This window comes from Brachycentrus maculatus, unplaced genomic scaffold, assembly GCF_059751285.1.
Source record: "Brachycentrus maculatus isolate JH-2025_06_01 unplaced genomic scaffold, ASM5975128v1 h1tg001184l, whole genome shotgun sequence".
In the NCBI taxonomy this organism is placed as follows: Eukaryota; Metazoa; Arthropoda; class Insecta; order Trichoptera; family Brachycentridae; genus Brachycentrus; species Brachycentrus maculatus.
In genome coordinates this window covers 138,177-154,748 of record NW_028281871.1, presented here as the reverse complement: position 1 = coordinate 154,748, position 16,572 = coordinate 138,177, and the positions used below count along the sequence as shown (strand labels likewise).

Genomic DNA, 16,572 nt, shown 5'->3' with positions numbered 1-16,572 from the left:
TAGAAGAAATCGACGATGGCGTGCTATATGAGGAGTCAGTTGATAATCCAACATACCAAGAAGCAGTGCGAGAATTACAGACTTTAGACGAGCATTGGATGGCTAGAGCTACAAGATAATGACCCAATAAAAATCATGCAGTTAGTTTCTCTGTAAAATTCTAGTCTCAACAAAAGATCCTTTAGAAAAAAGCAAGAGATTACTGTTTTATGTTATATTCATTTAAACATATTTTATCAAAATTATTTAATTTTTCTCACAAGCCCTTATCCGCACCCCAATGGTGCATAGGGCACTGCATCATACATACGCAGTGTTATCTTGATCGTTAACACACGAAGGAAAGGTGATCAGCCCTCCGCTTCAGGTACCAGTCCAGGGTTGTATGGAATAAATATAAGAGTGAAAAAATCACTAATATTTTTATTTGACCCCCCTGGGAATCGAACCCAGGACCTCCAGAACGGTAGCTGAGCTTGCTGACCATTACACTACGGAGGCGGACAAGTTTTAATTTAATTTTATGTTAAGTAAATTAAAAAATATTTTGTTCTTCATAGAATAGAATCATAATTTTGTACAATTTGTTTATAACGCGTGTTAGATACGTCGCCGCCGCCCGCAAACCCGCCGTATAACCGAGTTCCACTGTATTTATTAATATAAAAGAACTCTCGTTGTTTTCATACAACTCTAAATATCATTTTCAAAACTGGATTATCGAAATCAACCCTTCAAGTAAGTTAGCTTTGGTAACTTTTGAAATTTCGTAGCGTCAACAGAGGTCGGAAGTTTTGCGATTGGGGTCGAAACAACCAATGACGTCACAAAATGTATTTTTTCTTGTAATTTTAATTAAAAGATTATTAGTTCAATTCATTATACATGGTATCTGACCCGTTTTATTAGCAATTTTGTTTAAATAATGAAAAGATACAATTTTCAAAAAAGTCTCTTCACGCCTCTTCGCTTGCCAGTGTCGACATGTTTATTTAGTTTTTTTTTACCTTTATCTGACCATGAATTTTTATTATGAAGTTAAAATATCATACGACATCCACAACATTTTAAGTGTGTCAAAATAAATTTAAACTTCGCCTGAATGATGACAGTCAACAGTCCGCCTTCTCCTGAGGGGTGCAACGTGGTTTCTTCCCAGCAATGAGCAAATGCTGACAAGTTCCTGACTGGACCACACTAGATTATCCCTCCTGTTCCCAACACAGATTCCAATAAAAATATATTTAATTATAATTTATATTTGAAGCATTAACTTAAAATGAAACATTGTTTCAAAATCACTATAAATATTTTATTATAACTTAATAATAATATCTACCGGTTTCGAAGCTAACCGCTTCTTTATCAAGATTTATTAAGTATTAATCAGTCTTGATAAAGAAGCGGTTAGCTTCGAAACCGGTAGATATTATAATTAAGTTAAAATAAAATATTTATAGTGATTTTGAAACAAAGTTTCATTTTAATTACATATTTAATTAGCTAGAATAAACAAAAATCCACTAAATGATCTATAAACATTGTACTTAATAAGCTAGGTAAATAATAAATGCAATTCCAATCTAAAAATAAATAAAAAAAACTTCACCTGTTAAATACCACTATTTCTTAAAATCTCTAGACGCTTTGAAGGAATCCTTCAACATCTCAAGGGCGCAAACTCTACATTTTAATCTTGGCTACACATCCGGTGTTTGAAAATGGTGCGGAAAACATCAAAACACGTGTCATAATAGATTTTAGGAAAAAGTGGTATTCACAAAGTGAAATTCAAACTGAAAATGGAAAGATTTTATCACAAAGTGACTGCCGAATGAATTAATGAAAATAAAATACACGTGGAGCCGATACGCTCAACTATTTGGAGTAAAATCTTCGCTGTAAAGCGTATTCCCTAGACGCCGCGCCGTTTGACATTACAATGAGATCTGCCGGCTGATTCGGCGTCATAGGTTCTAACCAACTAAAGTTGTTTAAAAACAGAGAATTTAATATTAATTTTATTATTTTAATTTTTAATTTTATTTGAGTTAACAACAGCAACATATGTAAAATAAAACAATTAAAAGATATACATTAAACAAGCCAATTATAGTTAACCACAGAAACATAAAGATTAGTACAAAATTTATGTATTAATTTTAAATCAAACAGATTTTTTGAGTCTACTAAGTTGTATTTTATTAACAAAAAACACATAAAAAATTATATTGTGACAATTGTTTCGCCTTGTTAGGGCATTATCAAACGAATGTCGGACATTCGTTTGATAATGCCCTAACAAGGCGAAACAATTGTCACAATATAATTTTTTAAGTGTTTTTTGTTAATAAAATACAATTTAGTAGACTCAAAAAATCTGTGTTTGATTTAAAATTAATACATAAATTAAAATGGAGTTCTACAAATTAAACGCCAAGTCAATAAATAAAAAAAAAATTAGTACAAAATATTTAGTGTAGATCTAGCAAATGAATGAATGTGTGTGTGTGTGTGATGTTGATTCTACATAGTAGGGACACACATACGATGCAGAGAAGCATAGTTTTTAAAGATCCTGAGAGGACAATATGCTCACCATTCGACTTCTCAACACAGATTTTCCGCAATTAAAAATGTCAACTTGGCTAAAACTTGAGTTGTACTCACTAGCCATTCAAAACATAGGTGAACTCAGCAACATAATATACGTGGAGCCGATACGCTCAACTATTTGGGGTAAAATCCTCGCCTTACATTGGCTAGACGCCGTTTGACTTTACAATGAGATCTGCCGGCTGATTTGGCGTCATAGGATCTCTGCATGGTCGGTGTACAAGACGCAGCGCCATAACGTAACCAGTCGACCAGTCTGAGGGCGGTAGCTGTCCGCTCGGCTCGGTAATGTGTTGATACACGGCAGAAACTAGTTTGCCGGCGCTAGTCGCGAGTCGCGAGTCGGAGTAACCTTCGCAATGTCCGCGCTCGTCATCCTGAGCTCTTTACTTCTGATGTTTTCCTCAATCGGTGAGAATACTATACATATTTATCCCGTGACAAATCCGCCTTTATTGTGTCGCGATTTGTGAGAAAATTGTGTAAAGGAGTCGTAATAATCGTCGGGTATGTATGAGGAGATGAACGAATGTGGAAGAGGCGAAGAATGTTTGCAAAGACAGAGTGGTGTGGCGTTCGATTCTCAAGTTCAAGTTAGTTTTTTGTGTAAATCACGTCATTTTACATGTCGCTCACTCCTTTCAAGAACGTCATAAATCGAAAATCGTCAATTTTCGGTTTTGCATGTTTTTGGAATGCCAAGAAAATGTACTATATCCCAGCAAAAGAGGCATATTTTTAACTTAATATTTACCCGCTACAGGGCAGAAAATGTTGTTTTCGCATTTTGAAGAAAATGTATTGTTTAATATTTTTTAAATATATTAAGTATTTTTCAAATGGAGAAAAAACCTTCAGATTTTACCTAAAAAGATATGTTGCACAGTAAATTGTTCAATAAGAGGCTTGATATTTATTTTTAATGCATTGTGTTATTTTTTAAAACATTAAAAACGTTCTCCTGAAAAATCAAGTTTTTTGATTTATGACGTTCTTGAAAGGAGTGAGCGATGTATCTACAGCTTGTTTACAACTGTAATGTAAGAAAAAAACAACAACAATACATCTCAGCATAGAACTTCTTATATTCTTCAATAATATGGATATTTACAGGACTAATTACCTGTCATAGGCTGGTTAAGGGATCACTTTACACACGTGCAACATTCACCATTCTACCCACGATTGACAACCACACTACTCAAATTTTTGGAACTCCTAGATATATTTGATCAATCTCGTGACACAGCATATATGAGTTCAAAACAGCCATCTATGTTGGATTGAGAAAAGCTTTCATTTTACTGAGACCCTTTTATTTAAATGCGAACGCTCGATTATTTTTCCAACTTTTATTGCTGGGAAACACCTGAAAATATTATTTAATTTTTTTACGTAGCTTATAATTTGACAAGTTATTTTTATTTAAAACGTTTTCAAATACTTGTTCACAAATTTGGTTTTTTCGACTTAGAAGTTTATTATTTTCATTTTTACATCTCAAGAAAGATACAGTAAAATATTAATTTTACTGTATATACTTATGTTTATTTATTTTCGTTTTAGATAACGTTAAAACTTCTAAAATAAATCGATTCACATGAACGATAAAAATGACAATGAATATATTTTTATACACCCTATAACTCGTTTAAAAATGCATCTTTAAATTTGTTTTTTGCGCTTTATAAAGAAAAACATTTTCACTTGAATTCATTACAGCATTTTTTCCCTTGTTCTTTTTCCCTGAAAAATAATGTCTGATTACGAGAGACGCAATTTACTAATGTTAATTTTTTTTAAATATTAAAGCATTAACTTTATGGATCATATTGATATATTATTTCGAGAAGTAAAAAATACTTTGTGTTCTGATCCACTCACATTTTTATTAACCAACTAGTTTCGGCAACAACCTGTTGCCCTCTTCAGGGTTTCATTTATTACAATAAACCCTGAAGAGGGCAACAGGTTGTTGCCGAAACTAGTTGGTTAATAAAATGTGAGTGGATCAGAACACAAAGTATTTTTATTTCTCGAAATAATATATTTTATTTTTAATCATTTTTTGACATCCATGAATGATAAAACGTTGATAAATGAACATTAATATAAAATTTAACATTTTTTTAAATTAAAACCACTCGGTTTTTAGTAACGATTTTATAAATAATCGAATAAAAGAGTCGATTATTTTAACAGTATATACGCGGGTCTACCAAACAGTACAATGTATCGACTGCAATGAGTGTTAAACGCAGCAGCGAGACTGATTTCTGGAGTTTCTATTTGGGTAAAACAAATTTCTGTTTGGGTAAAACAAATTTATGAGGCGAATGTAATTGGAAAAAGGAGCAGAGGAAGACCGAGAAACATGGCACAATCAGGTGTGACAAATACTTGAAAGTGGTCAGGTTAGGAGTCGTTATAATCGGCGGGTATGTATGAGTAGATGCATGAACGTGGAAGAGGCGAAGAATGTTTGCAAAGACAGAGTGGTGTGGCGTTCTATTCTCTCTGCCTACCCCTGCGGGGAAGCGGCGTGATGGTTAGTAAGTTAGGTAGTTGAATAAACTGTATTTTCAGTCACACATCCCCCAATACTTCACCAACTGCACTGGTTACGCTTTCCCGAAAGGGTTGAATATATATTTATTTATATTTTTTAAATAACCCCATAGTATAACTGTTTTCTTTTCGAAACCACATAATTATATCGAAGAAAAACTTGTATTTTCAATGCGAAAACGGTGTAAGAAAAAAATTAATTACGTAAAATGTTACCTGGATTTAGAGAAAATTAAGTTGCGACTTAACGAAGCTGTATGTAAACAATTACTTTATTTCATGTATCTTGTACTTTATATTATTTTAAACCCCGGTTAAAAACAAATCAGCTGATATTATTTCGAACAGTTATACTAACTGTTTCTTTTCGAAACCTTACATTTATTTCGAAGAAAATTTATTTCTTCAATGCAAAAACGGTGTAAGAAAAAAATAAATTACGTAAATAGCTACCTGGATTTAGAAAAAGTTGCGACTTAACGAATGGTGGGCCTTAAGTATGTAAACAGTTGCTTTATTTCTTGTATTTCATACTTTCCATTATTTTAAATCCCTGTTAAAACAAATCAGCTGATGTTATTTCGACTGTTGCGCGCGACCTTGAACTGTCAGTCACAACTGACATTTCCGGCGCCTTCTTTACACAGTCTTGACCTTTGACCTCTCCAATGCCGTTGAGTTAAAATACTGATTTGTCGATTACCGGATCGTCGAATTGGACAATGCGCCTACATATGTGTGTGAACTCATCCTTTAGGTCGGAACCTCACGTGAAAAATGCTTTTATTTTTAATGAAGTTCACATTCCGTTATTAAGAATGACGCCATTATTCAATACTCTTTGGTTTTACTATGACTCAAGTGACTCGTGACTCGTGACTCGTTCTCTGGAGATGTGCGTCGTTCGTGAACGACCGGATCCTAACGAACCGTTCATTTGGATTAATTTAGTAACCGGATCCCAGTGTATAGTGAATATCGTTCAAAAATGCTGACTCGTTCGCCAGTTAACTCTACCATATACTTGAGCATATATTATATGATTTGTTATTTTTATAAAACTTTATAAAATGAAACTAAAACTTTGTATTTAACCACTCTTTTTTGGTACTTTTATATTTATTTCAAAACATATTACATACATAAGTCATATATACAATATTCCCGATGTGTAATTTCTATTTCTCATTTTGAACCGTTGACTCATTCTCCAACCGGTCTCGACAAGCAGGGATAGATAGCCATCCCTGAAGACGACAAGGTGCTTGATGGATTTCTTTAAAAACACCTAAAGTTTTATTTTGAAATGAGCTTTCGAACATGATTTTACGTTTTTGCAGCTTATAATTGTGCTCATCTGTGTTAAGATGTTAAAAAGTGGAGAAATCCAGATCTGTGAACAAGGATTTAGGCACACCCAAAATGTTATGAAAATTTAAAAAAATTCTCACCTCAAAACAAAGAGGTGAATAAAAGCTTTCTCAAACCAACCATAGATGGCTCTAGTGAAGTCGAACATAAGGCGTAATGAGATTTATGACATGTGGGAGTTCCAAAAATTTAAGTGGTCGAGAAACCCAGATTTGTGAACAAGGATTGGGACCCACCCAAAAATGTTGCGAAGGTACTTACTCTTTATTTTTCAGGTTTCGTGAATTCAAATTTCGACGATGGAAAGTGCGACACGAATTGGAAGTGCAAGCCGCTAGCTTCGTGCGCCTTGGAGCTCCTCGACACTGATACGGTCTTCCCGTGCAGCCAGTTTGGGGCCCCCATCCGAGTGTGCTGTCCCCCCACGCGGATGGGGGACCTGGAGCTCGACACCACCACCCCCGAGCCCCCCACCACCACCAGCACCACCACACCACCCCCTACCACCACTGCCACCACTACCACCACTACTACCACCACTACCGCAGCACCAACCACCACCCAGACCACCACTACGGTCACCACCACCAAAGAACCAGTGAAAACTACACCTGTTACGACTACCACTACTGAAAAACCAGTAAGAATTCATTTTGTATTTATTATATTCTTTATTTTTATGGCCTTTCTGATGCTGACAGCATTTTTCAAGTTTTTTAATTAATTTTTTTATTATTTTTTACTTCATCATACACATAATTCTTCTTCTTCTAACTCTTATCCGCACCCAATGGTGCATACGGCACTGCATCACATCAAAGCAATGTTATCTTAATTGTTAACAAATGAAGGAAAGGTGATCAGCCCTGCCCTTCAGGTACCAGTCCAGGGCAATATTAAATAAATATTAGAGTGAAGAATCACATATTTATTTGCCCCCTCTGGGAATCGAACACGGGACCTCCAGTACGATAACCGAGTGTGCTGACCATTACACTATGAAGTTACAAAATTCACTTAATTACAAATTACAATATTGTGCCCTCACTGAGTTTTCCCGTTTTCAAGGGCACATTGTACGATATTTATTTATAAAATTATATGAAGCAAAATTGTTTATGACATGCAATCAAATACGACACGGGCAAATAATGCGATCTATTTCAGATCTACCCACTTCCATTATTCATTTATGAATAGCTCATTTATGAATAGTTTCTATTTTTAATGCACTTATGGATGATGGAAGCAGGTTTCTTCATTTTCAAACACCATATTTAACGTACGGTGTTTGAAAATGATGCTAAATGCATCGAAACATATGGGAATAAACACTTTTAGAATACCGGGATTGTATTCCTTAATCCGATCAAGTTAAAGCTGCAGCAGGCACCTCGGTGGTTGGAGCGCTATGTGCAACGCAATCAAGGGATAGCCGAAGAAGAGTCATTGCTTCAACAAGGGTCACAACCCTCAGTAACGAGGAGTGAGACGGAGAAGAGATGAAGAATTCTTTAATGCTGGCTCAAAAACTAGAGAGAGTGGCTCCTTTAAAGCACTAAGTCACTATTTAAAGTGTCTGCAGACAAAGTGACAATAACTAAAATTAAATTGATTGTAAATTAATTGTTTTTTTCAGCACCCTGCCACGGTGTGGGGCAAATTACCGCCCAAACTGCAGGCGAAACTAAAGCTTCTTCCCACACAATGTGGTCGAGTTGTTATTTCGGAGAGGATTCTCAACGGGCAGGAAGCCAACTTAGGAGAGTGCCCTTGGATGGCGCTCATAGGCTACGAAGGTAAGAAGACATCGCTAACAGTACAAAGACATAACCCGAACCACCCAAACCTTTGAAATATAAATCTATAGATGCCTCAAAATCTACTGCGATAGTTTTTAATTTTTTTTTATTGAGGTCAAGGGATCTTGCATCCCTTATGTCACTGCAACCATATTAGGTATTAGCGCCCTTGAGGTATTTTTTTACGAAAATGGCGCTATATAAGTTATCCAAATTTATTATTATTATTATTATTATCGTGACCTCTAAAATATTTGTAACTGCGATAGTTACAAATATTTTATTTATTTAATTAAAAGTCCGCACCCGATGGTGCATAGGGCACTGCGTCATGTAAATGCAGTGTTATCTTGATCATTAACACATGAAGGAAAGGTGATCAAACCTCCGTTTCAGGTACCAGTTCAGGGCACTATTGAATAAATATTAGAGTGAAAAAAATCACTGATATTTATTTGACTCCCCCTGGGAATCGAACTCGGGATCCCCAGGGTAGCTAAACACGCTAACCATTACACAACGAGGCGGACATTTATTTCACTATACCAATATTTATTTCACTTTATATATATTAACAATTTATATTTTACAAGTTTAAAATTGACACTGTTAAAAGACGAAAAGCCACATACTTTGTTTGGCCACATTCCGTGGAGAAAAATATGCCTTTCTACAGTTTTTATTAGAGGGAAAGGTAGAGGGCTTGGGTCGTAAAAGAATATCATGGCTCAAAAATCTTGGACAGTGGTTTGGAATACCGGAGGCAGCAACCGTCATAAGATTGACCCAGAACGGTGTGGAATTTAAGAAGATGGGAGTAACCTAACCTCCGATAGGAGTGGAATGAGAAGAATAAGAATTTTAAAAGTACCACAAGAACATATGGCTAAAAATATAAGACCAATTCGATTCCTATTCATAATACAGTAATACCCCGCTTAGGGGGGTAATCCTCTCTTCTCCGTTTCATTCCTTGTGACCCTTGTGGAAGCAATGACTCTTCTCCAGTTACCCCTTGAGTGCGCTGCACGTAGCGCTCCAACCACCGAGGTGACTGCTGCTGCCTTAACTTGATCGGTCAATCGTGTGGGGATCTTCCTCTCCTTCTCTTCCCCTTCAGGTTATCAATCACAACCAGTCGTTCATGGCTATCCTCGTTACCATGCGCAACGTGTCCAAATCCGTGCCAGCAAAATGGTGCGCTAAACGAATCAGCACTAAGCGGGGTCTATTTTCCATACACATTCCAGCGGGCGCGTTTAGAAATTTCCCTTGAGCGGGCGCGTGTCATAAATTTTATGTCATTAAGTTTTCTGTATGCAAATTGGGTTTTCTTTATATAAATGTTATCAAATGTCTTTAACGATTGTGTAAATTTATTTTTTCCGACTAAAAATTCTTCCATTGTTTTCTTCTCTCTTTACTTGGTCTGACATGTTTTCCTGTTGAAACTAAATAAGAAATACATTTAGCTATAAAGGAAACGATTTAAATGAAAAATGAATAGGAAAATGAGTTTTTTTCTGTATAAAATACATAAAATACACTTTAAGGGGCGATTTTTTAAATGTATACTTAAAGAAAATTTCCAATTTTCAATGAAAAACAAAAACTTGTTAGCACACTAGGTACATCTGTAGTTTAGAGAGACACTGAGCCTGGAATAGCTCGGAGCTGGATGCTTGCAATTAAGTGATAAGGGTGGAGGAAGCGATAAGGTGCATTTGTCATAAATTTTATGACAACGCGCCCGCTGGAAGGTTAAACGAATGTCCATATTTGTATGCAGTGTTCAATTATCGCGATTTTATATACAAAAACTAATACCTTTGAGTATTTATATTTTATCTAGATGATTTTTAATTTTATTAATTTACTAAAGATGCGGGAGAAAAGAAATTCTTCTGTGGCGGCACACTCATCAACAAGCGCTATGTCCTGACAGCGGCCCACTGCTCCCGAGCAGCTAACTTCACTCCGTAAGTTCTTCAAGAAATCTCCTTCATTCCTAAACTCTCTCCATTCCAAAATGTCCAAATACTTGTTCACAAAATCTGGATTATCTCCAATTACAGGAGTTATTTTCATATTATTTTTTTTGATATCTCATCAAAGATGAAGAAGAACATGGAAGTCTAAGCATTTACTGGGCTGATGACCGTCATAGGCTAGTTTCAGTGATCACTTTACACACGTGTAACATTCACCTATTCTACCCATTATTGACAACCACACTACTCAAATTCTTGGAAGTTCTATATATGTATATGAACCAATTTTGAAATATTGTTCTTGAATCACTAGAACTTCACTAGAGACATCTATTGGTGAGAGGAAAAGAAGCTTTTTATTGAGCAGAAACTCTTTTATTAGTATGTGAGGTAAATAACTCCTGTATTTGGACACACTCAAAATGTTGTTCTTTATTGAAGATGTTAAAAATGTACAAAGCATGTGTATGCTAATGTACCTAATAAACTGCTTTAACAGTATAAGAAATAGTGATATTTACTAAGTTTTCTAAATCATTTTGATATCTCAACATAGATGAAGAAGAATATGGATGTCTGAGTATTTACAGAGATGACTTTATACATTTTATATTTTACTTATTTTGTCCGCCTCTGTAGTGTAATAGAGGTCTAATAAATATTAGTGATTTTTTCACGCTAATATTTATTCAATATTACCCTGGACTGGTACCTGAAGTGGAGGGCTGATCACCTTTCCTTCGTGTGTTAACGTCAAGATAACACTGCGTTTATATTATGCAGTGCCCTATGCACCATTGGTGTGCGGATAAGGGTACAAATGGAATACATTTATAATATTCACCATTCTACCCATGATTGACAACCACACTACAAAATTTTTTGGGACTCCTGCATATATTATAAATCCTATTATTTATTTCGTCATTGACTTTGTGGAATGACATGATTATTTTACTAAAATTAAACACATGAATATACCACTTTAATGGGTTTTATTTATATATACGACTAGTTTCGAAAATGAAAACATCTGTAAGTTTTCGAAACTAGTCGTATATATAAATAAAACTCATTAAAGTGGTACATATAATTAAGTGTTTAATTTTAGAAAAATATTATAAATCCCATAACACTTTATGTGTGAGTTTACTGAAGCCATGTATGGTTGGTTTGAGAAAGCTTTTATTCAGCAGAGACCCATATTTTTAATGTATGTAAGATTCTAACCGGATTATTTTACATACTGTAATCTTAGGACATTTCTTCCGTACAGTTTTAAAATGAAATTTATTTAATCCCATAACACTTTATGTGTGAGTTTACTGAAGCCATGTATGGTTGGTTTGAGAAAGCTTTTATTCAGCAGAGACCCATATTTTTAATGTATGTAAGATTCTAACCGGATTATTTTACATACTGTAATCTTAGGACATTTCTTCCGTACAGTTTTAAAATGAAATTGATGGATTTTTCTAAATTTGAAGGTCAGTAGTCCGATTCGGGGAGTGGGATCTGACGAAGGACCCGGACTGCCAGCTGTTCCAGGACAAGTGCGCGGATGTGGCGGACCCGGTGCTGGACGTCGCCATCGAGGAGTTCATAGTCCACGAGATGTACGGGAACAGAAGTCTGCCCCTCTTGCGATACGACATCGCCCTCATCCGACTGGCAACTGATGTCAATTTTACTGGTATGTTACAAAACTCACATTCTTCTTCTTCTTCAAACCCTCATCCGCACCCGATGGTGCATAGGGCACTGCATCATATGCACTGCAGCATAATCGATTGATTTCACACCCTATTCTTTTTCTATTTGGAGATCGAAGTCATCTATGGCTCTAAATGTCATAGATCTATTGCAGTCAAACATTTCATTCATTCAAACCCTTATCCGCGCCCGATGGTGCGTAGGGCACTGCATCATATAAATGCAGTATTATCTTGAGATTGTTAATACACAAAGGAAAGGTGATCAGCCCTCCGCTTCAGGTACCAGTCCAGGGTAGTATTGAATAAATATTAGGTGAAAAATTCACATTTATTTGACCCCCCCTCTAGGAATCGAACCCGGGACTTCCAATTCAATTAAATTTATTTATTTCAATTAGTATATACATTACAAACTATAAAAAATTTAAATCGTATACATTAAAAATACATTCAGACACATGGAATAAATCAATATCCAATGAGATATTGTTCAACATAGCGGTAGCTCTTCCTACAGGCATAACCATCGGCAGGTTGGTCCTGTGTATAGGAATGTGAAACAATCTATGTCGACGCTGTCTTAGGTAATTATCGGGAACATACAGACCAATGTTCCGGACAATTCCAGTACAGTAGATGAGCGTTCTGACCATTAAGGCAGAAAAAAATATACCTGCCATCAATTTTGGGCATCCTACCATAGATGTCTCATCGTTGATGCGATGCAATGCCTTATTCACTATTGAAGGGCAGAAGAAGTAGAGAGTTGTCAAGATGACACTGACATATTGTCACCAGTGTTGTCTTTGGTTTCAGATTTCATACAACCGATCTGCCTTCCTCCAAAGCTATATACGGAATCTGATAAGTACACGGTGTCAGGATGGGGAGTGACCGATAACATATCCAGGCAGCCCAGCTCCATTCTGCAGTACATATCGGTCTCCTTGTTCGACTTCTTCGAGTGCAACAACATAGCACCCCCAGAAGCGAGCCCACTGTTAGCTCGAACGCAGTTCTGCGCCGGAGGGTCCAGTGGTAACACATCATTTATTCTGTTTACTCTTTTTTATTTAGGTTAACAACAGCAACATATGTAAAACAAAACATTAAACAAGCCAATTATAGTTAACCACAGAAACATAAAAATTAGTACAAAATATTTAGTGTAGATTGAGCAAATAGACACGTATTTATGAGAGAAAATGTGTGTAAGAGGGTGTGTGTGTGTGTGATGTTGATTCCAATAGGAACATACATACTATGCAGAGAAGCATAGTTTTTAAAGATCCTGAGAGGACAATATTCTCACCATTCGACTTTTCAACACAGATTTTCCGCAACTGAAAACTTGGCTAAAACATGAGTTGTACTCACTAGCCATACGAAACATAGGTGATATCCGCGCATAATTAGTTCGAAGGACAGGTACTCTGAATAAAGATTATTTAATCATATACAAAATTACAAATTGCAATAATATGCCCTCACTAAGTTTTCTCGCCCTAAGGGTGCATTTCATAATGCTTATTTATAAAACTATCTTCTTCTGTGTGTGTCATGTCAGGTCCTCCTGGCGTCGGCTATCGCTTGAGAGTAATTGTCCTTGTCTGCCCAAGAGGGCAGCTCTAAACAGCGCCTAACAGTCCTGATCCCCGTCCTCCAATCTCGTATATTCCGGGGCCAGGAGATCTGTCTTCTGCCCACACCTCGTCGACCCTCTATTTTGCCTTTAATGATTAGATGCAATAGCTCTTACTTTTCTCCTCTCAGCACATGCCCCAGATAGGACACCTTCTGGACCTTGATATCAGTCAGCAACTGTCTCCCTGCTCTTGCTTTTTTGAGCGCATTTGCGTTGCTGACCATATTGGTCCGTGGAATGCGTAGCATTCTACGTATTTAGCCACACATATATAAAACCACAACATTTTGAGTGTGTCCTAACACTTGTTCACAAAATCTGGATTATCTCCAATTCATATTATTTTTTGACATCTCATCAAAGATAAATGCCCAGACTTCCATATTCTTCTTTATCTTTGATAAGATGTCAAAAAATAATATATAAAACTATATGAAAGAAAATTGTTTATGACATGCAATCAAATATGACATGGTCGAAGGATGCAGTCTATTTCTGATCTACCCACCTCCATTATCCATTTGTGAATAGCTCTTTTATACTTTGTTTCGTTTTTCAATGACTGTATTAATAATGAAGGCATGTTGTACAACTTTATTGCATAAGAATTAAAGTTCTTTTAAAAATTCTACCCATTATTGACAACCACACCACTCAAATTCTTGGAAGTTCTGTATATATGAACCAATTTAGGAACCTTGTTCTTGAATCGCTAAATTTAATTTTTGAATGTGTGTAAAGTGATCACTTAAAGTTCTTTTGACCAAAAGAGGTATATGTGTTTTATTTGATGTGTTTTAGATCTTATGGCTCTATGCACGTTTCCATAAAGTGTGTTTATTGTGATTTGTGTGCTTTGTTGGGAGGTACTTTCTTATGTTATGTGAGAGTAATTCTTAAATAAAGTAAGGATTATTTTAGTGTTTAGTTGGTTGACTGCCATAAGTTATAACTTGCTGAATATTTCCTCTGTGGGAGTCCGTTTCGGAACTTAAGTATTATTTTCATTTTTGATTTTTGGGCAACAATACCACTGTTTAATAATGCATAACTTGTACCACCCCTACCAACAATCCCATACTGTAGATTTCGTTTGATGTGTTTCTGTGTGTCAGATTACCAAGACTCAACTGTACTTATAAAAATAATTGCAAACACACAAACTATTGTATGCAATTATTGTTATTTGAAGGGTGTTTCCAATTTTTTTTGCAATTCTTTTATTTCCTTTTAACATTGAATAATTACTCTCCAGGTCAAGATGCTTGTAAAGGAGACAGCGGCGGGCCCTTGTCTTACAACATAAACAATATGGAATACCAGAAGGGAATAGTCTCAATGGCCACTTCGTTCAAGTGTGGAATGGAAGGCCGGCCAACCGTGTATACCGAAGTCACCACATTTGTGGGATGGATTCTCTACCATATGAAACCGTGATATTAGACCTATAACTAAGTGATTATTATATTTTAATATATATATTTTTAATAATAAAAAACTATATAATTGAAAAATACTTGTTTTTTATTTCTTCTTGGTACTGCATCACTTTGAGTGAACTTTATCTTTACACATTGCTGTTGGGCGGTGTTTTGATCAACCCCGACCCTAATAAGTATACTAATTAAGCTTGTATACTAATTACAAGTAACCGCAAACCCAATTTCAATCTGTACAATGTTTTTTGGCATCTTTCACGCTCTACTAAAAGTAAGCAAATAGAACGCTTATAAGCATCTCCCACTCTCACCAACAGTGTGTAAAAGACTCTTTCAAGCATTTCCAGCAAAACATGTTAATGAATAATGCCATTGGTCACCACATTCATGAATATAGGTGATGGAAATGTTTGTTGGGATACAAATAACAGATGTAAAGGAACTGAGAGTGAAGGAGATTACTGCTATATGGTTTACAAACAAATTTACATATATTTCCTCTGAACTTGATCAAGAAATGTACCATTGATATTAAAATAAACTCAAAAACTCAAGCACATTATACCTGGCTTGTTCTCTATTTGAGTTTACTTATAGTATAGCTACTGGGGCCATACATTAAAAACAAACTTCATAATACAAACATAATTTATTTCCAAGTATTAATATAAGTAATATGTTTTTAAAATTTGCAATTTGTGTTTTAAAATTCAACAAACTTGTGTATTATTATGTATCACTATAAAATACAAGTCCCGCTAAGTAAAAACACAGTAATAACACCAACCACAAAATAATACATAGTTAGATAAACATGAAAAGTTATTTTTGAGAGGAGTTCTTTATAATTGAGACAAAATCAGATGCCCAGATTCCCATAGACTTTAAATTTAAGATCGAAATATTATTTTTTGACATCTCATCAAAGATGAAGAAGAATATGGAAGTCTGGGCATTTACGGGGCTTACGACCGTCATAGGCTGGTTTAAGTGATCACTTTACACACGTGTAACATTCACCAATTCTACCCATTATTGACAACCACACTACTCAAATTCTTGGAAGTTCTATATATACCAACCAATTTAGAAACCTTGTTCATGAATCACTAGAACTTCACTAGAGACATCTATTGGTGAGATGTAAAGAAGCTTTTTAGTAAGCAGAAACTCTTATATTAGTATGTGAGATCCGAATCCTGGATTATAATCACACACATGAGAAACGCCAGAAAATACCATTTTCATTTTTATTATTAAGCTTATAATTTGACCAGATAATTCATTTACAACATTTTGAGTGTGTCCAAATACTTGTTCACAAAATCTGGATTATCTCCAAAAATATCTCTTTGGAGATAATCCAGATTTTGTGAACAAGTATTTGGACACACTCAAAATGTTGTTGAGATCGAAAGCTTAAGC

General features: G+C 35.5%; 1 protein-coding gene across 1 annotated transcript in view; it reads left to right on the top strand.

Annotated features, from left to right (window-relative positions):
* LOC148299327 (ovochymase-like) overlaps positions 1–15,204 on the top strand; it is a 30,421-nt gene extending 15,217 nt beyond the window's left edge. The window contains exons 7-13 of the mRNA XM_088276194.1: positions 2,945–3,027; positions 6,831–7,195; positions 8,195–8,354; positions 10,240–10,336; positions 11,836–12,041; positions 12,880–13,101; positions 14,964–15,204. Coding sequence (XP_088132320.1) covers positions 2,945–3,027; positions 6,831–7,195; positions 8,195–8,354; positions 10,240–10,336; positions 11,836–12,041; positions 12,880–13,101; positions 14,964–15,145 — 1,315 coding nt within the window. The 3' untranslated portion in view covers positions 15,146–15,204. The remainder of the gene's footprint in view (positions 1–2,944; positions 3,028–6,830; positions 7,196–8,194; positions 8,355–10,239; positions 10,337–11,835; positions 12,042–12,879; positions 13,102–14,963) is intronic.
* Positions 15,205–16,572: the final 1,368 nt, after the last annotated feature.